Below are 25,224 nucleotides of genomic sequence, written 5' to 3'. Positions count from 1 at the left end.
TTGGTAAATTATCAGTTTATTACCGGTTTGTACTTAGTCAAAAATCTAAAATCTTTTTCATAAACCTGTACTTGGCCTGAGCTTTTTCACCTTTGGTCTGGAAACAGATTGTACTAAAATCGATTTAATGATATTTTCGTATTTCGAAGTGAAGTTAATCTAGATAGTTTTCAAAATAGAAAGGATGACCAGGATTAAATTGGGGACCTTTCGCTAATTAGATGAGTGCTGTGCCAACTTGAGCTACAGAGGCTGCACTATAATTCCTTGTGCATAAATATGATCTTAAAGCCGTTACGTAAACACATTAACAATTCTTAAAGCATATACGGAAATGAAAATAAAATCGTATGATGCATTTTTCAGACATATCAAATCGGTGAGGTTCAAAATCCCGAAAGCCGAAATTTCAAATGTTAATATCTTAAATGGGTCGAATACCGAAATCTAAAATCCTGAGTGGGTCGAAATCCCAATTGGATCAAAATCCTGAAAAATCAAAATTCAGCAAAGCCAACAGCCAACATCAGAAAAACAAAATGCCGAAAGCTAAAACCAAAAAACCAAAATCCCGAAAAGCCGAAATCAGAAAACCAAAATCCCGAAAGCTAAATTCAAAATCCTGAAAAGCCAAAATCAAAAAAACCAAAATCCCGAAAAGCCAAAATCAAAAAACCAAAATCCCGAAAAGCCAAAATCAGAAAACCAAAATCCCGAAAAACCAAAAGCGCGAAAGCTAAATTCAAAATCCCGAAAAGCCAAAACCAAAAAGCCAAAATCCCGAAAAGCCAAAATCAGAAAACCAAAATTCCTAAAAGCCAAAATCTCGAAAAGCCAAAATCAGAAAACCAAAATTCCTAAAAACCAAAATCTCGAAAAGCTAAAATCCCGAAAACCAAAACCAAAATCCCGAAAAGCCAAAATCTCGAAAGCCAAAACCAAAAAACCAAAATCCCGAAAAGCCAAAATCAGAAAACCAAAGTTCCTAAAAACCAAAATCTCGAAAAGCTAAAATCCCGAAAGCCAAAACCAAAATCCCGAAAAGCCAAAATCTCGAAAGCCAAAACCAAAAAACCAAAATCCCGAAAAGCCAAAATCCAGAAAACCAATATTCCTAGAAGCCAAAATCCCGAAAGCCAAAATCTCGAATAATCAAAACCCTGGAAGCCACGAAAATGTTTGGAGAATAATGTGTGAAATAAAACACAGAAAATATCCGTTTGCTTCTAGCAAAAACGGATGAAATCCTGGAAGTGGCTATGATACTTTATGACGATCGGGATTTTGACGTTCGTGATTTTGGCAAACGGGATTTTGGCGATCGGGATTTTGGTGATCGGAATTTTCGGTTTTCGGGTTCATAACCCATGCATTGGGGAATTCGAACCATTCAGGATTTTGATTTTTTCGGGATTTTTGCTATTCAGGATTTCTACCGTTTCTATCGATTCGGAAATTTGGTTTTATCAATTTTGGAATTTAGAATTTTGTCCTTTTCGTGATTTTGGTCTTTTCGGGATTTTGACATTTTCGGTATTTTGACTGGAACCCAATCCAAATATCTTTTTTTTTTTTTAATGAAGAAGGCGACTTAGTGTGGGGTCTTTAGAAGGCCCCAAATTATTATCCCTAAGCGTTTGTCCTGTAGCTCAATGTTCACAACCAAACGAAGAGCTTGAAAGGTATTTGTCGGAAATTGTTTTATTCACAATGAGATACGTCGAGAATTTGATGCTCGAATGAATGGATTTGGAGCAATAAAATCAATGTAACACAATAGCTCCTCATCTTCGTAATTCTAAGGAAATTTGCAAATTTTAAACATATTTTGCAAGGTATTGTATCTCTCTCACTCAGGGATAAAAACATTTTCTTTTCTACTTTCTGTATCACAAAATACACGAGGTATTTTCATTTTATTCATTGGCAAATAATAAATTTATTTATATACATCCAACTTGTGTATACATAGAAAGCATTTTTAATCCCTATTTTCGTGTTTGTGATTTCTCTCGAAAGAAAATGCCTGATTCATTCTCGTCTTTGCTTTTTTTGTACGGCAAGCTTATCATTTTTTTTTGTTTTGGAATAAGTAAGTCTTTTTTATGAAACTTCAACAGTTGGAAAATTCTTATTGGAAAACCATGTTCGGAATTGGTGTTGAGGTGAAAATGGGAGTCTTCTAAATTGGATCAATGTAAATTTTTAATTGAACTCAATTTTAGGAATGTTCATCTGAAAATAGGCAAGTATATAGTTGGACACAGGAAACATACCAGCCTTGTTCTAAAGTTTGTTAGAATGATAGATTAGATACACCATTCAGAACATGAGAAAAATGATCTATTTTCCTTCACCTCTTGCATTCTATTTGGACATGAAAATAGTTGTAGGAAGAGAATTGCAATGGTTGAAGAAGAATGCAGCAGAAAGATTTGGTATAAAATATATCAAAATTTACATGGATACCTAGAAAGACATAAGTTCTTTATATAGATTCCTATAATAGAATAATCATTTTACTTCCTGAAAGCTTAATATTTTCTTGGAAATCTATTTGCAATTTCCTCTGACAATACAGAATATGTGAATAAACAGTTTTTTTTCCAGAAAATTTCTTTAAAATTTCAAATTTTCTCTCATTAGGGTAAGGGCTCATAATTTTGCCCAGTCTGCTTATAAGCATCGATGTTTCAAGTTTGAAGTGCGATATTTTCGATACTAATTGACTATTTTTGTTACTCTCTTTTCAGAAAGGTTGTTTAGAAACTTAGCAAGCTATTTATCGTCTTATTTTTACTAAAATTAATTTTAATACGTTTAAAAATTAATTGATATGTAGAGGAGAATTTGGCTCTTATTTTGGACAACTTGGCTGTTAATTCTGACAGCTAATCCGCCTCAACAGGATGCCCATTGTTCTTCATTTCATGAACCAATCTTACCAAGTCCTCTTCCTGTTCATGTATGGGAAACGTAGAATGTCACAAGAAGCCCGGAAACTTTCCATATCATTCATTAAAGTGAGTTGACTTCGGTACTCCAAGTACGTGCGGATTCGCTCATTCCCCGGCCTTTCCGGGAGCCTTTCAAGGCATTTCTCGCTACATCTCTTTCGTAGAGATGATGCTCCTTTGTTTCTCCAGGCATTTGTCCAACCTAGTCATCACAAAAGCTAAACCTTCACGAAATTTCGTGAAAAAAACACCTGTCTAAAATAAGGAGTATCACATCATTAGCGAATTTCTTAGAAAATTGTCCATTTTTCACACGAAAAACATTTTTCAAAGGGCAAATCTCACTTCAGGTCAAATGTACAAATCACTAATAACGTGAATCAACACATTATTCAATAAATATTCAATAATATCACTCAAAAAACCGAAGAAACATTGTTAGTACTTAATCACAGCTAAATAAGACTGAAGTAAACACAAAGTTCTGTCATATTTCTCGTAAGCAATTGCTCACACTGAATTTTCAACAAAGCAATTTTAAATCAAATCATATTCAAAATTTAACGTATTTAGTGTTAAAATCTTCCAAAAAGAACAATTATTTAGATAGAATTCATTATTCATCAAATATTGGAATAAAAGTCCATAATTTAAATCAATTTATTTTTACTGTCCAATTTTATCCTCAAAGTGTCCAAAATAAGAGACTGGACAAAATTATGAGCCTTTCCTCTATATAGAAAATTTCTTGTGTGTTTGCAATGCTACCAAGTCAATTGCATCAGAAAACAATATTATCAAAACTGAGGGACGAGCACATGAGAAGTGCTAGACAGAAAAACGAAATAAACAGATTAAATTGGGAGTCAAAAAAAAACACATAATATCTCTGTGAATTAGCTGGACTTTTAGTCGTTCTAACCTGCAAGAGATTCCTTATCTCTCAAGGAGAGAGCACCAAGTAATTCGCCACACGCGATTCTATACCCCCCGTCCACTAAAAACATTACTTAACCAGCCATAAGTCACCATACTCTTGATATCAAGCTGACACATAACTGATAAGAGGAATCACAATTGCCATACGAAATATCTGTTTAATCACAAAATTATTATATTTTTCTTTTGTATCTCAATTTCTTTGTCTCAGTCTTTCTTATCTATTCAAATATTTGCTGATGTTTTTTTTTGTGTTCTTGGTGATGTTTATGTACAAAATTTTGATGGTTTTATTTTTAGAAAAAAAATCTTCTCATTCTAAGAACCTGTTGATGTTTAGCCTGTAAAACTTTCCACTCATCCAATCACTCTTAATCATATCAGCTGCCTTTTCTCCAATCATAATAGCAGCTGCATTTGTATGCCCGGAAATAGGACCCGGTACAACACTGATATCTGCCACTCTAAGCCTTCGAACACCATGAACCCGAAGTTCGGGATCTACAACGGCATCAGGATCCCCTACAGGTCCCATTCGACAAGTTCCCATAGCATGAAACAAGGGCAATGCAATAGTTCTGATAGCACAGTCCCAGTAATTGTAGGATCCAAATTTGAAAATTTCACAACCCGGTACAGGGGTCTCATCGAGTCTAGCTCCTAGAGCTTGCATTGCCGGACTTGCTACAATCCTCAAAGCTTCATGGAGTCCATGTATGATCACATCCACATCCTCTTGGTATTGAAAATATCCAGGAAAGATCCTAGGCCAGTAGAAGGGATTGTCGTTCCACAATTTAACGTAACCTGATGACTTAGCTCTTAGCTGTAGGATCGCAATGGCTACGGCATCTATTCTAGGATCCTCAAGATGTTTGTAGAGAGCATTGTAGACATGAACATCTATATTGGCTCCTCTTGCGAGACCAGCTCCTTCGTCAGATCCCAAAGTTCCAGACATGAAGAGCAATTCAGTATCTGGATAATCAGGGGGATCCTCACTTACAGGGGACTTTGTAAAGGTCACCGCTTCAACTCCTGCAATCACTGTCAATGGTCCTTCACCCCTTGTGTAATCCATAAAGTCCTGAGATCTTAAATTTTGCAAATTCCCAGACTGTCTTGTTGTATTTAATATTATAGAAGGTCCTACGAATAGCATATGATCATACATTCTCCTTCCCACAGGTAGGTTTTGAATGCACGAAACGTTGATCTCTTGGAGATGATCATATGGACCAATTCCAGAAAGCATCAGAAGTTGTGGGGAATTGAATGTACTGGCTGATAGAATAACTTCTCGAGTAGCATATACCCTTTGGAATTTGTTATTCCTGAGGAAGATACAGCCGTAAGCTATCCTTTTGTACGGATCTATTAGAATTTTGGTAACCCTAGCACCAGCGACTATATGAAGGTTTGGACGTTTTCTGGCTATTGGACGAAGAAAAGCTGATGCTGTACTATGTCTTTGACCATTTCTTGTTGTTGTCTGAATCCTAGAAGTTCCCATCTGACTTGCTCCATTGTAATCCAACTCCTCATACCCACTCTGAACAGCACCTCTCTGATAAGCCCCTAGAATTGACGTTTGGTGTCTATTGTATTGAACACTCATCTCACCTCGATGACCATGGTACTCATAATCCTCCTCGCCATCGAGATCCACCACTTCAGACTTCTTGAAATAGGGCAGAACATCATTGTAACTCCAATTGTAGTTGCCCAAAGATTCCCATGCATCGAAATCTCGTCGGTTACCACGTACGTACATCATTGCATTGATCACACTCGAACCACCAAGGATTTTACCGCGTGGAAAGGAGCATCTTCGATCAGTCATTCCCAAACATGCCAATTCCTGTGGCTCTCCTAAATATCCCCAGTTACTGGCAGTTGATATGAATGTCGACGATATTAGAGGGACCTTATGCAGGAATGTCTCAGCATATCCTGCCTCAAGGAGTAAGACTTTCCATCGCGGATTTTCCGATAAACGATTTGCTATAACAGCTCCCGCGGATCCCCCGCCAATCACAATAAAATCGTATTCTCTGCGAATGTCCACACTTCCTTGATTTGGACGATTTTAAAGTGGAAATTGATACAATTGTTAGACCCTTCACTTGCTATATCAATCAGAGTTGGAAGAAAATTACTATTGCTATTTGTGCTGAAGTAAAGTGACCTCAAGTCGACCGGTTCCTCAATTCGACCGGTAGAGTTATTTATTCAATTTATTTATATTTGCACTAATATTTTTCGTATGATCTAACATTAATAGGTCAATTATATCATAAATAAATACGAGTCAGTGACAATTTTATAGAAATTCACCATCAAATAATCAAATATGGACCACCGGTCAAGTCGAGGAACCGTTCGACTCGAGGGCACTTTACCTTACAAAATATCCCTTTGAGATGTTAAGGATCACTGGGGATACTTTCAAAATAGTCTCATGACTCAGGTGTCCTTCTCACGGTGAAGAACCCATGCAGTGTCACTTTCAAAGTTTCATTAATTCAATCCTTTCAAAAAGTTTGACACTTAAGCATATAATTCAGCAAAGAAAGCCATAAGAAATTTACTAAAGAGAACTCTTTTTTCAAATGAGGGAGCAGTTACGGAGTTAACTCTCCGGGAGAGCTCCCTTTCAAGCGGATTTAGTCCCAGGAAGTCTTCTGTAAAGCTGTCTACACGTTAGACAAATTATTGAAATAATAGCATTTCAAAGTGACATTGAAAAGAAACTTCAATATTGAAGCGAATATTGAAACCAATATTTCAATAATTGCCTACACACTGAAAAAATTGACTTCAATATTAAAAACACCAGTCTAGTCAGGGATTCAGAGATCTTCTGGGATTTTCTTCCGTATTTTGTCAAGAACACCCAAAAATACCCAAGTTGGTCAGAAGATTTCTCCAGGTCCCTCCAGGAAATCCCAGATCTTCTGGGATTTCTTTTGAATATTATGTCAAAAACCAGTCAGATACGTTCGGTAGTCAGAGGATTCCTGGAGCTACCTCCAGGAAATCCCAGATCTTCTGAGATTTTCTAGTAAATTATGTCAGATACTTTCTGTGGTCAGAAGATTCCTGGAGCTACCTCCAGGAAATCCCAGATCTTCTGGGATTTTCTTGTATATTAATGTCAAAAACACTTCAGATTGGAAACAAAAGCCAAATAGAATTAATAACTTGAATTCTCACAGATTTTCAGGATCATGCTTCGTATCATACCGTAGGAGAGTTTACCATCGCGAGCAAAAGCACTGGATAGCCACGACCACAAGCCTTCGTTCCCTCTGTAGGATTCCAATTCGTATCATAAAATTATACTTATATGAAGTGCTTTGGTCATAATGAACAAGAAAATCCCAGAAGATCTGGGATTTTTGGAGGAAACTCCAGGAATCCTCTGACGACAGAAAGTATCTGAAGTGTTTTGGGCATAATATTCAAGAAAATCCCAGAAGTTCTGAGATTTTCTGGAGGAAGCAGGTGATTAGTAATGACCAAGTTGGGTTCTTGAGGAGATTGAACAAAATATATAACCAAATTCCGAGAATTTGGGATTTTCTGGATGAAGCAGGTGAGATGTGTCTTGTCTTGGATTTTGATCTTGGATGTGTTTTCATTCATGAACAAGGAAAATCCGGCAGTTCTGTGATGTTCTGAAGGAAGATGATTCCTGACCATTAAAAAATATTGAAGGAAATATCATATCAATTTGATATTCAGAATTTCTTTGAAATGTTATTTCAATGTGACTTTCAAATTTTTTATTGACATAATTTGGCCTAGTTTGTAGCCATTCAAAATAATGAAATAAAATGTTCCATATTGAAACAAATATTTCAATATTTGCCTACACACTGGACAATTTTCTTCAATATTGAAACATTTATGTCAATAAATCTTTGCAATGTGGAGGCAATCCCTGTTAATATTTGATATTGAAAAGAAATATTTCAATAAATTATGTCTAATGTATAGCCAGCTTAAGAGAAGAATTCCTGTAAAGGATATTATACCATTGCACTACTCTCCTGAAACGGAGAAAATTCAAATTGTAAAGTTGCCAAGATAACAGGATCTTCTAAAAAATCTATTTAACCCATTTAAAAGCATCACTCTGAAATGAACCGCTAAAGTTCGCTAACGTAATTCCTTTATAAGAACACGTCATCTGTGAACACGTCTCAAAATTTCGAATTAGGAATGATTTCGAATTTATTCCACTTTTCCTTTTAAGATTCCTCTAATTAAAATTCTTAATTTGTCCTTAAATATCAGACTTAGTCATTTAGAATTAATTTAATTTACTTCACTATTTCTAAATCCATTTTGTAATAAAGCATTTCACCACTTTTCTAGTGCAATTAGAAAATTTTATGACCCTTTTGATGAAACACTGCACAATGACCTTACTTATAAAATTTCACAGAAAATTTTAATATTGCAATGGAGAAAACACTTTTTCTTAAAAAAAAGCAATCATCGGGAAGTTCAATTAAAATTTAACTTTGTTCCTGTATAATGCACTATGTAATTTTTATTCCAACTCTGATCACTGGGATAATTCTATTGACATTATACCATATATTTTATCCGTGAATGCTAAATTGGCTCGAGCTTCTACATATTCCTTGAGAGAGTCAAAAGTAGCTGCATTGTATCCAATGAATAGCGTCACAAAAGTACACAAAACATAGAATTTCCACATTTTTTTTGTCACTTTTTAGTTCTTAATCCACTCAACTTCACTTATTCACTATTCACTATGAACTAATTCAACTTCACCGAACATTTGGTGCTTTTATAGCCACGAACATCTTCGGTTAGGGCTTGACATTGAAAGGCCACATGGTGGTAGAAAAGAACTCCTCATGTTTTTTTAGAAATCAAAGAATTCGCAAATGAGAATTTTTTAACGATCGATACGGTCTATGATTATTCAACCGCAATTTTAACCTTCAATCTGACACAGTTTCGTGCAATTTTTTTCTTGTCTTTAAAGGCATGAGTTCCCGACACGACACCACATCTCCAACGGACACTGCTTGCTCCTCCGAGTCTCCAGCCTTCGTCAATGCATCACACTTAATGTATGATCAGCATAGCTCGGAGGAGGAACTAGAGGTGATCAATGGACCAGCGGAGGCTGCCATCAATCCTACAATATTCGATGATGACTCCCCTAAGAGATCCAGTTCCACACTCATTGAGAAGAGAAAGAGATCCTTAGCCCACAGTTCGGATGAGGAGGTAACAATTACAATTCAAAGTATTACTGTGTTATCACACTTGCACATTAAAATTTTAATATGATTCACATTAATTGTCGCTGGTGAGAGTCCAAATGTGCAATTTTTGTGTTCGAATCATTTTCTATTCAAAATTTGATCTATTTGTTGATAAAAAGCTAGACTTGGCCCGCAAAATTTGATAGAAATTGATTTATAACATTAATGCGAAAAATTAATGAGATTTTCTCTTTAATTTTTTAATGTGAAAAATATTTATGCTTTAGGTAAATTTAAACTTATTTTTTCATGCCAAGTCCACTTCTTTATCAATAAATAGAAAAAACCCCAAATATTAAGTGACTCAAAGACACAAATAACAACAAGCGACAATTAATGTGAATCACATTAAAATTTTAATGTGCAAGTGTGATAACGGCGTTACGTGCTGTAGTTATTGAGTTGTTTAGTAATGAGTTGCCGTTAATAAATATACATCGATAAAATTACCAAAAATTTGTCGATAACAATTCGGTAACTTATTTCGAGGACCTACCTAATCTGGCCAGGAAACCCATGAGAAACCAGGAAACCCATACGATTTTTCGGGGAAATCAAGGGAACCTGAGAAACCCTAACATTTTTTCAGGGATCCCAAAGAACACTTACACTTTGGGAACCCATACAGAACTCATGGGGACCGGGGATCTCATGCAATTTTCAGGAAACCCACGTTAAAGCATGAAACTCATACGATTTTTCAGGGACCTCCAAGGGAACCTGGTGAAACCTAACATTTTTTAAGGGTCCCAGAGAATCCTTATATTTTTTCAAGGAACTCATGGGCAGCTCACGGGGTCCCGGGATCTCAGACATTTTTCAGGGAAACTGGAACACGAAAAAGCGGGAATTACATACGATTTTTCAAGGAACTCAAGGGGAACCTGGGGATACCTAACAATTTTTAAGAATCCCGGAGAACCCTTATATTTTTTCAAGGAACTTATGGGAAACCCATGGAGAACTCACCAAGATCCAGGATCTCATACATTTTTCAGGGAACCCGAGAAACCTATTGATTTTTTCAGGGAACCCACGAGAACCTAGGAAATCCATATGATTTTTCGGGAAGCTCAAGGGGAACCTACGAGGACCCGGGATTCCATACATTTTTTAGAGAATTCGTAAAATATCTACAGACATTTCAGAAAATTCATGGGGAATTCAAGGAACTCATATATTTTTCAAGGATCCCTGGGAACCTATATATTTTTTTCAGGGGACCAGAAACTCGAGAAACTCCGATTTCTTATGAGTTATTCCTTGTCTTAAGCCAGGATATGCCTAGCCTATCAAAAGTACCTCAGGGAAGCTCCAAAAAAAAACGAACACAAGAATAACCTGGGGGTTTTTATAGATATAGATCGTATTCCCATCTGTGAATCACTGTTAAAACCTAACAAATAGGAATCGTTTTTGAAGGAACGGTTTTGAATAATGGTAAATTAGTGGTAAAAGAAGCCCAAAATTTATTTATGACCTGTTAAGCCAAATGTAATGTACATATTTTTTTATCCACTCTGAAAATCAGCTAACATGGAAATCTTTTTTTTCAAAAAAAAAAAAATATATTGTTATTGTTCAAAACACGAAGAATTGTAAAAAAAAACAAAAATTGTTTTAAAAAAATGAAACAGAAAAATAAAAAAAAACACTATACAGTTTATAACGGAGGTTTTCTCGTTCTCACCCCCCGAGACTGGTCATCAACGCTAAGACGGCGACGGCCGCAAATTTTTCTATGGGGAATCGCCAATAATGACGAAAACCCCTTAACACTAAAACTACCAAAACCCGGTCAAATTGACCGGTTTCAAATTAACACATATTTGAACGGTACAATGTCGCTATCAAACTTTACAAATTTCTTAAAATATGCATGTAATATATTTTTCAGTGTTTAAATTTTAATTTTTTGCTCTTTTCCGAGACAAATTTGTTGAGTATCCTACCCTACCGCGGTTTGTCATATGACCGAAAAACGAGCAAAAACGTTCGGTAGATTTAGTGTTAATAAAATGAAATAAAATTAAATGAAAATGGAATACCTACGATAAAGTTGTTCGCATACGATTGTCAACGGGACTGACGGATTATCAGAAACTATGGGTAAACTAGGAGTGACAACCAGTAGGGGAATTCTGTAATTTTCGTGACATTGTCACGCGTGAGTTCGAAACCTGACAATACCATTCGAGCTTTTTTTGTCATATTACAATTGATTGAATTTTTAATGAAATACCTTTACTTGATGATTTTATGAAAATGCAGTACGTCTTTGTTGATTTGTTTAACAAAATTCATTGTCATTTGAATTGCTAGAAATCTCAAATATGTGACTTCTGACAATGCCACGTGAGCTCAAATGGCAATGTCATAGCTACAGAATCGCATTTTCGAAAAAGCTCTCCTAAGATTCGAACCCAATTTGTCATATGGCATTGCCAGAGCGTTACAGAATTTCCAGCCAGGTAGACTTTGCCAAGTATTTGGTGGGATTGGAAGGGAATCATCCACTAAGAGTTCAAGCTAAAGAACTGAAGTCTGAGCGGTACCGTTTGAAGGAAGCGATCACCCCGATTATCTCGAAGGGGCCAGAATTGACCAATACGTAGGGAGTTTTGATCAATCAGGCCTTACAACCCATTCTCTTCCCAGAGGCTACGGGATCTGATTAGAATGTTTTCCATTTATTAAACATAAACCGACAACTCCATTACCAAACAACCCAATATTATTTGCAAAACGTACATATAAAATTTCGAATGATCGCTAAGTCATGTGGAGACTTTACTTTATTTTAGAGAAATATTGATTTTTCTTTTTGCTTTCAGGTAAGAAATCTCCTGGAACATGTCCAGGCCCCTGTCAATTTTCGCACATCGCCCCCATTGGAGGCTCTGAAGCCCCAACGTGGTCACCTACACTCACTACACGTGCAGCAGCAACGTGCCACGACACCCCTCGTGCTCACAGAGTCTGGGCGCGGTATCGAAAGTATTAGGATTTCATGTGATAGTCCCATCGTGCCGATGGACGTTGTCCGTTCGATTAGTCCGCCGGCGAAATTGTTCCACTGTGCTGTCTCTCCAAGACGGCGTCCACCCCAGCGACCCCAGAGGCAGCAGAGACTCCATAGGCCCTGCCTGGACTTTGATAAAATGCAACAGGTAATACTCTACCCCAAATCGTCTAAATCTCTCCATAAAAAGCATAATATGCCCGATATTGTTCCCATTAAATCAGAAAGCCGGATAATTTTTATTTAGTATTAGTTGCACTCCATAAAGACAATCCAAGCGATATTTAGAAAGCTCATAATAATAGTGTTGATTTATCAAAGAGGAACTGACAAATCACCAGTGAATAATTTGTCTGAACAAAGTATAAGTCTGGAAAAGAATTATTTCGTGCGAAAAAAGCGTATAAATGTTGCAACATATCGGAAAAAAGAACAAGAAATACCACTTGATCAATTTAACGATAAGGCGCGTATTTTCCATTCTTTAAAGCAAACTAAAACTAGGTTAAGCTTTCGATGGTCTCTTGAATATCTGATTGAAATCATATTTCTTATGTTAATACATTGTTTATGTTTTCAAATTAAATCCCCGTGAAAGAGATGAAAAATATAATTTGTCCAAATTTTTACTATGAAAAATTTGTAATGAGTAGCAAAGTGTATTGCGCTTTGTCAATTTAAAGTGATTCATAAACTATGGGAAAAATCGGAAAACTACATCAAAATCGAAAAGAGACAATTTAAATTAATTTTAATAAGGTAAATCATAACCGGATTAGAAATTTCAAGGCCTTTCAAATAAAATCGATTTTAACCAGATTAATTGACAAAGGCATTGAATAAACGAGCAGTAAAAAGTCAAAATTGATCAGCAAAAAATTCGAAATGATCAGTACAAAATAAAAAAATGGTCAGTAAAAAATAAAAAACGGCAGCAAAAAGTTTAAAAAGATCAGCAAAAAATAAAAAAGAGCAGTACTTTATTAAAAGCAGGCAGTAAAAAATGAAAAGTGGTCAGCAGAAAATTAAACATGATCAGTAAAAAGTAAAAAGTGATCAGTGAAAAATAAAACATGATCAGTAAAAAGTAAGAGATGATGAGTAAAAAACCAAAAATGGACAGTAAAAAATTTAAAATGAGCATCAAAAATATTCAATTTGGTCAGTAAAAAATTAAAAATGATCAGTAAAAATATTTAAAAAAGCAGCAAAAAATTAAAAATGATCAGTAAAAAATAAAAAGTGGTCAGCAAAAAATTTAAAACGAGCAGTAGAAATATTCGAGATGATCAGTAAAAAGTTGAAAAGTGATCAGCAAAGAATTAAAAATGAGCAGTAAAAAATTAAAAAAATGGTCAGTAAAAAGCAAAAAGTGGTCAGCAAAAAATTAAAAGTGATCAGTGAAAAATAAAATATGGTCAGTAAAAAATCAAGAATGAGCAGTAAAAAATAAAATGTGATCAGTAGAAAATCAAAAGTGGTCAGCAAAACATAAAAAGTGGTCAGTAAAAAATAAAAAGTGATCAGCAAAAAATCAAAAGTGATCAGTCAAAAATAAAATATGGTCAATAAAAAAATTAAAATTGAGCAGTAAAAAATAAAATTTGATCAGTGGAAAATAAAATGTTATCGATAGAAAATAAAAAGTGGTCAGTAAAAAATTAAAAATGGTCTGTAAAAAATTAAAATTGATCAGTAAATCAGTAAATTGATCAGCTCCTTTTTAATTTATTGCTGACCACTTTTTAATATTTCACTGATCAATGCGAATATTTCTACTGATCATTTTTAATTTTTGCTGACCACTTTTTATTTTTTACTGCTCATTTTTAATTTTTTACTGACCATATTTTCTTTTTACTTACCATTTTTAATTTTTTGCTGATTAATTTTTATTTTTTTACCGATCAACTCGAATATATCTACCGATCAATTCGAAGTTTTTACTGACCAAATTTCACTTTTTACTGACAAAATTTTAATTTTTACTGACAAAATTGAAAATTTTTGCTGATTATTTCGAATTATTTGCTGATCAAATTTGATTCTCCGCTGACCACTTTTGACTTTTTACTGACCATTTGTATTTTGCCATTGACAAATAAGTCTTCTAGAGACGTTTATTTTACAAAATGGCAGATTATTCGGCCATAAGTTTACATGGGCGAATTGTCCATTTATTCGAAAATGTAGTATATGGTTTACACGTCCTTAAAATGGTTGAATATAAAGTATGCAATTTTTTTTAAACAATGCTGACTTAAAGAGGGGTTACCGACAATCAGAAATTAATATCTCGAACCGTTTGGCCGGTAAATCACTATCTCTCTCTCTCTTTTCCTCTCAATTTTAATAATAATAATAATAATATGAGGTTTTTACCTATGAGGACAATAAAACCAATATTGCAGTGAATTAAATGAGGAGGGGTCTTCGAAGACCAAAAATCAATATCCCGTACCGTTTGACCGGTTTGACCGATAAAGCCCTCTCTCTCTCTCTTCGTCACTGATTTCAAGCAATAAAGTTATTTTAACCCATTCAGTCGATGTACCAGAAAGACTTGAGATAGAATGTTCATATTTTGGAATTAGTTTCCTACAGATTAATAGATGAATATTTTGAAAACAAATAAATTTTATCTATTATGGGGGCGCGGGGATTCGCCCTCAAACACACGTCTTAACGGTCACTGAATTTAAATTCTGTGCATTAATTAATTACAAACCCTTTTGATTTAGATAGAGTAACTATATAAAGAAAACAAATTGGCAACCAGAATTCAAATCAGGAAAGAGGATGAAGATCAATTTTAACAAATTCGACGGGATGTCGAATTTTCCGTCCGTCATTTTGAGCAAAAATTTTGCATGACCTTCCGCGAAGCAAGAAAACAATAACAAAATGTATTTTCATCTTTGTCGTACTATTTTTCCCAAGTAATTGAAGAACTAAAGTTACTAAAAATCCATTCCCGACAGCAATTCGGGTATCAGTTGCCCAGGAATAAATCATTTAAAATCACTCAATTTGCGTATGATGTATAATACCATGGTAAGGAATGGGTTGAAAGGATTTTAGCTTAGAGAATAATAAAATCAACGTTAGAGTAAAGTAAAAATCGATTGTTCCTCTACAAAAAAAATTTGCATAAATTTTCCGAGGGAAAAAAGAAAAAAAATATCCTTAAAGACGAAGCATAAAAGAAACGCTATTTTGCAATTATTGAATTTTACTCCTTTTTGAAGAAAGTTTGCATGTCACATGGGAGCTTGAGGTGCTTTCCGGAAGTATCCTGAATAGCAATTAAAGACTTGACATGGGAATGTAAATGCCTGTGGGAGGCTTAAAGTACCGCTTAGGTGATTTAATGAAGAGCAATAAAGCATATTCTGCTCACGATAAGTAGAACAAAAAAAAGCCAAAGTATTTTAATGGCATTTTAATTTATTTGCAGCTTAAAGCAAGATCAGTGACTGCCTGGAGGCACGATACGGAACACAGTGGTGAATTTCCTGTTTTCTGTTGGTGATGAAGTGTCTTCAAATCTCAAAGAATACCACTGGCGGAGATGCTGACAAATCCTCCGGCCGGTTGACTCAATGCGCGTGTCATTTCAAATTCGCACAGATTTTATCAAATCAATAGACAAACTATCCCCTCAATAAGATCGTTCTTGTGACTTGATCACTTTCCTTTTCAATTCAATGGAAAAAAACACAAATAAAGTAAAAGAAATGTGCAATTTTAACACATTTTTTTTAATAGAAACAGAAAATCTGGATAAAACACAATTCAATAAAATTGATCTCCTTAATTGACTGAGGAGATTCTTATTTGTAATATTCTTATAGAAATCGTAATAAATAAGAGACAACTCATGAAAGAGACTAGAATTTGTAGAGAGAAAGTTTATGAGATTTTCAGAATGATCTTTTTGCTCATGTGAGAGAATGTTGATTTTTTTTTAAATTTAAATTGTAAATGCAGGAAAATGTTACTCATGACGCAATGGCTAACAATCAATTTTTTTCTGTAGGAAGAAGAAAAAATAATAAATGGCTCATTGAGAGTGAAAGTGGCTCAATTTGATCGCCTGACTTTGTATGTCCTATTCAGATGAAAAAAAAGCTGTATCATGATGTTTGTTAGGATTTTTGTATAAATTTAAGGCAACCTTAACAAACATCAATTGAAACTTTTTTAAAAAAATAATATTGTTATGGACATTTTCGTCATTGACCAACGATTGCAATTTTCCCATTAGAGAAGCTGTTAAAGATTCAATTTGCAAGGACATTGTTAAAGAAATGCATAAAGTACTATCGCACAAAATTAAACCAGGGAATTTGTTAGGCATCAAAATAAGTGTCAAGATACTTGTTAATATAACTAATATTTAAATAATTAAATAGCTGAACATCCGATAGCAGTCTTTGAAGAACGCGGACAACCGATAAACAACTACAGAGCACTAATTTTATTAATTTTTTTCTAGTATTAACGTTAATAGTTGATCTTTAAAAAAAAACAACTTCAGTGCTGTATACTAATCTTTAAAAATATCAGCGGCATCAAACTCCAATCTTTTGCAAAAATTAATACAAAATCACAAATAGGAGAAACTGGGGCAGACCCGCACAAGGGCACTTTCAAATACTTCGATTTAATCATTAGAAGTCCAGAGGGCAAAATCATCGCTTAAAATAACTAAAAATTAAATTTTCTTTTGAAAAAAAGTTTATCTTGATATATTATCGATATAAAAATTACTTATAGGGTAACGTGTGGTATTTTGGGACACTTTTTAGCACTTTTAAGTTTCAAACAGCTTAACAACTTCTCATGCATTTTTTTTTCTTTGTTGATACAAATATTTATGTCCCTTATTCTACCCAGAATAAGACTCTAATCGAAAAATATTGAAAAAAGCATCATTTTTTATACAAAATAGCAAAAAATGTAAGGAAAAGAGTGGTATATTTCGGGACAGTTGGGTATTTCGGGACAGACAAAAGTTGCTATTATGCAAATAAATTTCATCGAGCCTGATTATTTCTTCAAGTAAAAGTTCTAAACTTCACTCTTTCATAAAAATTTTGTTTAAATTTCACTTTTAAAGTGACTTAAATCGAAAAAAACTAAGATCTGTTTGTGTTGACATCTGCAAAATTGACCACACTGAAGGATTTGTAAAAAGTGGAATGTGATACTCACAATTCACGCGTATTTCACACTTTAAATTAAATAAAATTTCAGAAGTTTTATGTTTGTCTGATACGTAAAGAGCTTAATATTTCATACAGAACTTAAAAATAATTAGAAAATAAATATTTATAGGATTTTTGATGCGTCACAAAATACCAATGTTATGTCCCGAAAAGCACCTTGTCCAGAAATACCACATGTTACCCTAAGAGTTCAATTCTGAATTAAAAAAAAAATAGTTTTTAACTTTTTCTTAAAATAAATATTTTTTGTTTTACTGTCTTTGGTAAAAGAAAAGCGTTATAAACCAAATTATGCAGTTTCATGTAGAAAAATTATATCTCGTAAAATTAGAAGAAATTTTAGAAAACGAAATGTTTCAATTCTCGAAAGAAACTGTGTTATTCGTTTTATTTTATTTTTTCGGTCTTAGTCGATTTGGAAATATTTATGTTTTTTATTAGAACATTTAATAGGTCTTCATTCTTATAAGCTCAACAATTTTCTTAAATTTTTTTCATAAAAACTACTTCTTGGAAAATCTGCAGGGTATATTCGGCCTATAGAGAACGCAATAATTAATTAATTTTTGGCTTTAGAGATAGAGAGAATTGGGGCTACATTGAAGGTGGAGCTGCATTGAAAACGCAAAAGCGTCAGTCAATAAGTCCGTAGGATGACACATAGATAGCGCCATTAACAAAAAATCTTGATATAGCCATCTTTCAAATGATATATGTCAAAATTTGACAGAATTCGGTCAATTTGATTTTCAATCTTGGCCTCTACACGTTGGGAGCAATTTTCGTAAAAAAACGGTTTTTTGAAGAAAATTTCCTGTAGTACTATACAACAAAATTCTGTCAAAAATGCAATTTTTGTCGAAAATTGTTCCCATTGTGTAGACATCTTTACATGTGATAGAAGCAACCAAACTAAGGATTCTGTTTTGAAATAGAAAATTCTAATTTATGTTTTTTGATTAAGCATTACTCATTTCGTTCCTAAAAAGTCGTACGTTTCATAGTACATTTTGTATGAAAAAATCTACAACTTTTTTCGGAACCTTCAGAACAGAGGGTGTATTATTTATGTAAAAAACCGATAAACCAATCCAATTCAAAACTAGATAAATATTAACCGGAATCTTCACCATTAATTAGGACAATTAAGATTTGCTTTCCAGACTTGCGTTGTGGAATTTCAGCGAACGAACTGGTACTTAAAAATGGTACTTAAGTACCAGTCCGTTCGCAGTCAGTCCGCAGAAAATAGAGAAATTAGTGACGGAAATCCTAAAGAAAACACCAACCAAGAACCACTGAGGAAGACACGATAAAGCGGTCTTCAGACTAAAGGTTTAGCCCAGTTTCCGAAGATTTCAAAATCCTAAATTGCAACCAATTTTATTGCTTTTTTTAAGAATTTAATAGGTCATTTGCGCTTAATAATCCAATCCTAAGGTAAATTTTTCCAGAAAATCTTGATTAATGAAAAATTAGAGCAGTCAATGCATATGGCTAAGTCTCGGGTCTGAAGCCCGTATAAGTGTCGAAAGCTCTGATGAAATTGTGTGTTTGATTCGTAAGATTTGTACAACAGATTTCTACGCTCACCGGAAGGACAGATTGTCCTGAAAAACCTAGCTCAGTTGCACCGCCGTCGGTTATCCCTTTATAAATTAAATTCCGGCTAAATCCAGCTTCCTTTACAAATATGTAATAATAATTTCATTGTAAATCCAGGTTTAATGTAGCCTGACTTGCCCCTATGAAATTTAATTTTTAAAGACGTAAAAATATTGTCGATTGCGGCTACCTCTGTCGTATCTGCATTTGTTTTGTATCTGCATTTGGTGCAAGCTACAATTACTCTTGCGTGAAATGCTGACACAAAAGAAATGCAGATACGACAGAGGTAGACGCAACCGACGATATCTAAAATCGACATACGCCAGTTTCCTAAAAATAAAAGGTGCGATATACTTATCCTTCTTATTTAAAAACAATAAAATATACGCTGCATTTATATTCAACTTTCAATCCGGATGATTGGGAGTAAAAATGACAAGTAAATGAGAATTTTTGAATTTGTCAAAGACCTGACAACTGTCATTCGGATATCGAATATTTGGGGCTCGGCGTTTCTTGTTGTTTCGTTAGAAATACTCTCATACGAGAGTTCACAGAAACATCAAGCTGACGATAGATCAATTGCTGACAAAAGAGTGCAGTCCTGCCTTAGTTTCCTCTATGCATCTTTCAATGGAAATTCATAGGGACGATTAAGTGGAAAAATTACCACATTAGAAATTTGTAAAGGGATTAAAAATCCATTCTTGATTAAACAGTATACTCGGAGTTTAAATACCCCAAAAAAGATTAATTGAAATGCTTAAACAAAACATTAGAATGTAAAAAAAATGTTAATAAATGATAGGCCTACAGGATTATTTTCTACCTTGTGCCACTTTTGTCCTCCATGAGCACCCCCGACAAAGCGATATAAACTAAGTGGAAATCTCTCTTCTAGTCAGAGTCAGGTATTTAAAGTAGACTAATTAAAAGATGAAAGAAAAAAAATATTGTGTCATTTTAGTAAATTTCTACAAAAAAAAGAAGAAATACACATTGGATGTAGAGATAACAATTGATTGCAATTAAATTAATCCAATATTGAAGAAAAAGAATTTTGCATAAAGAAGAAAAACAAATTGTGAGGAAATACCCCCAAAAAAAAATAGTAATCAATAAAATATGCATTTACTAATGAACGGTGTCCATTTAGACAAGTTTGAAACAGTGGAAAAAATGAAATTCAAGTAAACACAATTTATGAGAAATTTTTGAAAAAAAATAATAGCAAGAGAGAGAAATGGAGAAAAATCAATTAAACTGTATAGTAGAAATTATTGAAAGAAATAAGTTAAAATAAAAAAAAACGAAAGTGAATTTAGAAATATTGTGAAAAGAAAATAATTAATCTAACAGATATGCGAGAGAGACTGTTTATGAATATTAACAAACAAAAAATATTTTACACTTCTAAAAAAAACAACAAACATTAAAAGAATGAAAACTAATTATAGTGTAAAAAAAACACGAGTAAAATTAGAATTTCAAAGTGAAGAAAATACTGTAAGCATTGTAAAAAAAATAAATAATAAGTCATACAATTGATTTTATATTCTTAAAAGATTTACTAGTGATTATAGAAGAGTTAATAGTGAATATTGATCTTACTGGAAGATTCGAAAAAAAAGGAAAGAATAATAAAAGAAAACAATTCAACTCATGCACACAAGAAAGAATCAAATGTCTAAAAACTGGATATATTTACTACAATTAAACATAACTATTGTTTCTATTGAAGGAAAAGAAAAATCATAAAATTAAGTAAAAAAAGTAAAGAAAAAAACAAGTAGCTTGACGAAGAAAATTTCAATTGAGAGAACATGCCAGAGTAAATACGTATCTTTAATTGAAAGAGACAGAATGATATAAAAAATATGTGTTGTAAATAACGTAGAGATGAAATTTGTTGTAAACTATGGCTTAAATATTTTATATAATAGAAGTATCTTTTGTTTAAGGATTAATAAAAAGATGGTAAAATATTCAAACATGAAAATACTGAGAGTTTCTCTTCTATCGTCCCAAAGATTAAAGGTTTGGAGTTTTCAATTACAAAAAATAATCATTATTTTGAATAAAAATAAAAATAAATTTTCTTATTCCATTTTCTGACTGAAATTTCCCCATTGTCCCCTAATCCAAGACACACTGCCTTCGCCTTTCCCCTACTCAACGCTAGAGGCGCTGTGGTTAAGCAAAAAGAAAGCTCTAGCAATTCAATTTGAATTCCAAACAAACTGCCACAAATTATAAATAATCTCAATTCTTGTTACATTTTTATTCCTCCTATTTTGTGTTCAGAAAGGTTGTGGGGATGATGACCTATTTGTTTTGTTCGTCCCCATCCATCAAAAAATTATTTTGTAAATCGTGAGCACGAAGTTTCGCAACATGGCGGCTCAAGAGTGGCTTCTTTTATTGTATGTCACGTTCCACTAGAATCGCATTTTAACAGCATAAGCAACTTTGAGAGCGGCTTCCGTATTGATTCTTGAGCCATTGTGTTAGAAAATACAAGAAGGATTAGTGCTAAATATGACATTATAGTATATCGACAGGAAATATTTGAGGACCAACATCAATCAGGCAAGTTTTGAACTTATAAAAGGAAACGAGCACCAAGGTTTTTTTTTTAATAAATTATAACACTGCGATAATTTTGAAATATATTTTATTTCTTTTACTTTTTAAAGAAAATGTTTATTTTCTTGACTTCAATTTCTTTTGCGAATGTAATTTAGCCAAAATTATTTATGAACTTAGTTCGTGAAACCGATACCAGAGGCGCTGTAGCCTCAAAAATGCCACAAAACGTGCAAAAATGTCATTTTTAAGTAATTTTTTAAGCAAAAATATCACAAGAACATCAACCCTATCTTGCATTTTCGCTTTTACGTACAATATATAATTTCATTAGTTGAATTTCACTTTTACAAAATTTTCGAATTAAGTGTTTCTAATACATTATTAATAGGGTTCTAACGAAACTTCTCACTTTTTACGTACGATATTCGAAAGATTTCTTATCCTTTAAAAATATTTGAGATTCTAGAAATATAAAAAGAATTGAAAATGTTCGGAATTTTGAAAAATAATATAAGTGTCCGATATTTTATGATGTCCGAAATTTTACACAGATCCTTGGTTTCCAGCAAAGAAACCACTTTACAACTTTTTCAATGCCATTTTCCATTATTTTAAAAGCAAATGTACTTTTCAAACTATCTTCCAAATTTTGATTTGAAGAATATGCTTACATTTTACAGATTTGGGGTAATTTGTGACACTTTGATTCGCTTTGTTACGAAGTCTCGTAAATAAAATAATTATAAAGTAAACATTTATTATAAGAAATTGATAGCTGTAACTTTGTCAAAGGCTAGTTCTGTCTGTTTTCACGAAAAATATGTACGTCTGTCCGTCTGTTCGTTCCGGAATTCTTAGCTTCTGTAGAGAGTTTCGAAATTAAAAAAAAAAAATGAAAATTAAAGGAATTTTGAGACATATTGCAAGTGTACAATATTTCAAGATTGTCCGAAATTTAGCACACATCATCGACTCCTTGAAAAGGAACAACTCTACAACTTTTCGAATGCAATTTTTCGGTATCTTAAAAGGAAATGTGTTTTTAGGATTTTTTTCTAAAAGCAGGGGTAGTATAATAACTTTCCGATAGTATCGATAAATCTATGTTTGTTAGATTATGGGCGGAGTATCAATTAAAAGATCAAAATTGCTCTATATTTTTTTTATTATTTAAATCGATAGATAAACTAAGAATATGCCATAAATATTTCAGAAACTTATTCGAAATATTTTCGAAGATACAGATCCAAAACTTTGAGACGTGTTTTCTCCACTTCTCATTTTTATTAAAATTTTGTCGAATTTTCGGGAAAGGTTACGAAAAAAAACTTATGGACCGAATGAAATGAATAAAAGCTTATTCTCTTCAGCATTAAATTTTCTTCAAGTTAAACTAAAAGAATTGTTGAAAACCCATTTTTCGATATTTTACAGCATGTAAAATTCAAAATGTTTTCCCAAAAACCCATACTTTTTTCTTTTAAAAAAAACCTTGAAAAAACGTTCTGATTTCAGGATTTTCTGCGAGTTTTCTAAGTTTAACGGTTTAACTAAGAAATGCAACAGAGGAGTGCAAGAACGGTTTGAAACCGAACAAACGTCAAATGAAACTTGTACGTCAATGGTAAAAACGCTGCCTGAATAAACTTATTTTGACGTATATTCGGTTTTAAACGGTTTCTGCAAACTCCTGCTTCTAGTTCGAACCGGTATTAAAGTTTATCCAATAAATCTATTATGGGCTTCAGGCCTAAGACTTAGCCATAGGACTTAAATACTCTAATTTCCACTTTAATTGACACTTTATGTTAGGGGTGTGCAAAAACCATTTGAAACTGAATAAACGTTAAAATAAGTTTGTTCAGACAGCGTTTTGACCATTGACGTACAAGTTTCATTTGACGTTTGTTCGGTTTCACACGGTTCTTGCACACCTTTGAACTAGAGGTTCACCCAATTCCCACATGTCTCAAAATCCTGAAAAATAAGCAACGTCACTGGTTTTGCAAAACCTAATCTTCAATCTATTCTTAACCACCTACAGAAAAACTGAGAAACCCATGGAAATCTAGAGGAACCCCTAGAACACCCGAAGAACATAAGGGACTCAGGGAATCAATGTGGATTTGTTCGTAGAACCAGAAACTCGAACCACATTGACTATAAGACCGTCTTCAGACTAGAGGTTTAGCCTGGTTTTTGAAGGTCTCAAAATCCTAAATATCAAAAAATTTAATTTGTTCTTCTGATTCAAATAGATTACTTTCCCTTAATAATGCATTTCTAAGTCAATATTTTCCTAAAATTTTCGACTAAAAAGAAATTAAAGAAGTTAAGCCTTATGGCTAAGCCTTATGCCCTAGACACACTTACGACTTAAGCCAAGAGACGACTTACTGGAAAATGATGGAAATGCAGTTTGACCTTTATTTCTAATATAATTACGCTAAGCCGTCTCTCGGCTAATCCTCAGGTCTGTCAAAGCCCTTAGGTCTGAACCCCTTTTAACACTACGTACTCTCAATTTGTGGAGGACTTTTGTCATGAAATGCCACTAGGGTTGGATTTAAAACGAAAACGCTTCTGATTGATTTCTTTTTTCTTTTGAAAATAAAAAAAAGGTATTAACAATTTGTCTTTTTTCGAATCTAATATTTAACTGAAAAGCTGAAAAAAAGAAAATAATAAAATGACCAATACAAATCATTTCAAAAGAGAATTCCTTCCTGAATGGTAACTATTGCGTTTAGTAAGATATTTTCGCCTTTTTTGCACCCAATAAAAAAAGTAATAAATGCAGAAATTTATTGAATTTTTCAACTAAATTGTGACAAACATAAAAATAGAACTTTTTTTTTTGTATAAAAATTCAAAAGAAATCCAGTAAGAATGGAAAGAATCAAAACTAATTCCATGACACACCATATGCCACCAGACTTTTCCATTGACACTCTCCTTTCCTGGTTTTTCTTAACCACCCAGAGTCCGTTCTTTGGACACAACTTAACAAAACACACATTGAAGAAAAAAAAACTCCTGCATTGATTTACAAGACACCAATAAAACGATAAAACTTTTAGTGGCATCCTAATGAACTGCAATGCTTGAACTTTAGGAAGAGTGAAAAAACCGTGTAAACATGCTGTAAATTTTATTTCATCCACCCATTCAGACTTGCCCATTATTCATGTCAGTTGCAACATTTGGACGTAGGACAAAAGTGTCTTAGAAAAAAAAAGGAATGTCTCTTCCTTGCGATTGTTAGGAATCTCCAGAGAGTCCAGTCGAAAGTGCAAAAATGTGATTCTTGAGAAAGAATTCAACGAAATTCAATTATTACCAGTTCAACACTTCAAGAATCAAATATTCACAGCAAGTCTCAAATTACACCAAAATGAAATGGTGAAAACTGTTGAGATTTTAAACACTTCCAAATGTGTGAAAATTTTCTTGAACACAACAAAATACAATTAAACCCATTCATTTCACTAATTGAACCCCAATTTGGGAAAGATTGAAGCGAGAAATCTCAAAATTCAACACTTCATTCGAATATCACCAACAAA

The 25,224-nt window shown here is 33.4% G+C and overlaps 1 protein-coding gene across 2 annotated transcripts in view; it reads left to right on the top strand.

Moving 5' to 3' along the window:
- LOC129806410 (uncharacterized) overlaps positions 1 to 21,068 on the top strand; it is a 43,930-nt gene extending 22,862 nt beyond the window's left edge. The window contains exons 3-5 of one of the 2 annotated variants that reach the window (XM_055854976.1): positions 8,923 to 9,170; positions 12,043 to 12,378; positions 15,688 to 21,068. In XM_055854976.1, coding sequence (XP_055710951.1) covers positions 8,923 to 9,170; positions 12,043 to 12,378; positions 15,688 to 15,762 — 659 coding nt within the window. In that variant the 3' untranslated portion in view covers positions 15,763 to 21,068. Of the gene's footprint in view, positions 1 to 8,922; positions 9,171 to 12,042; positions 13,877 to 15,687 lie in introns of those variants that run through there. The other variant, XM_055854975.1, reaches the window with a different exon arrangement.
- Positions 21,069 to 25,224: the final 4,156 nt, after the last annotated feature.

This window comes from Phlebotomus papatasi, chromosome 3 (genome assembly GCF_024763615.1).
Source record: "Phlebotomus papatasi isolate M1 chromosome 3, Ppap_2.1, whole genome shotgun sequence".
Lineage (NCBI taxonomy): Eukaryota > Metazoa > Arthropoda > Insecta > Diptera > Psychodidae > Phlebotomus > Phlebotomus papatasi.
Note: the sequence above shows the minus strand (reverse complement) of the source record. Positions and strands in the feature narration are given on the sequence as shown.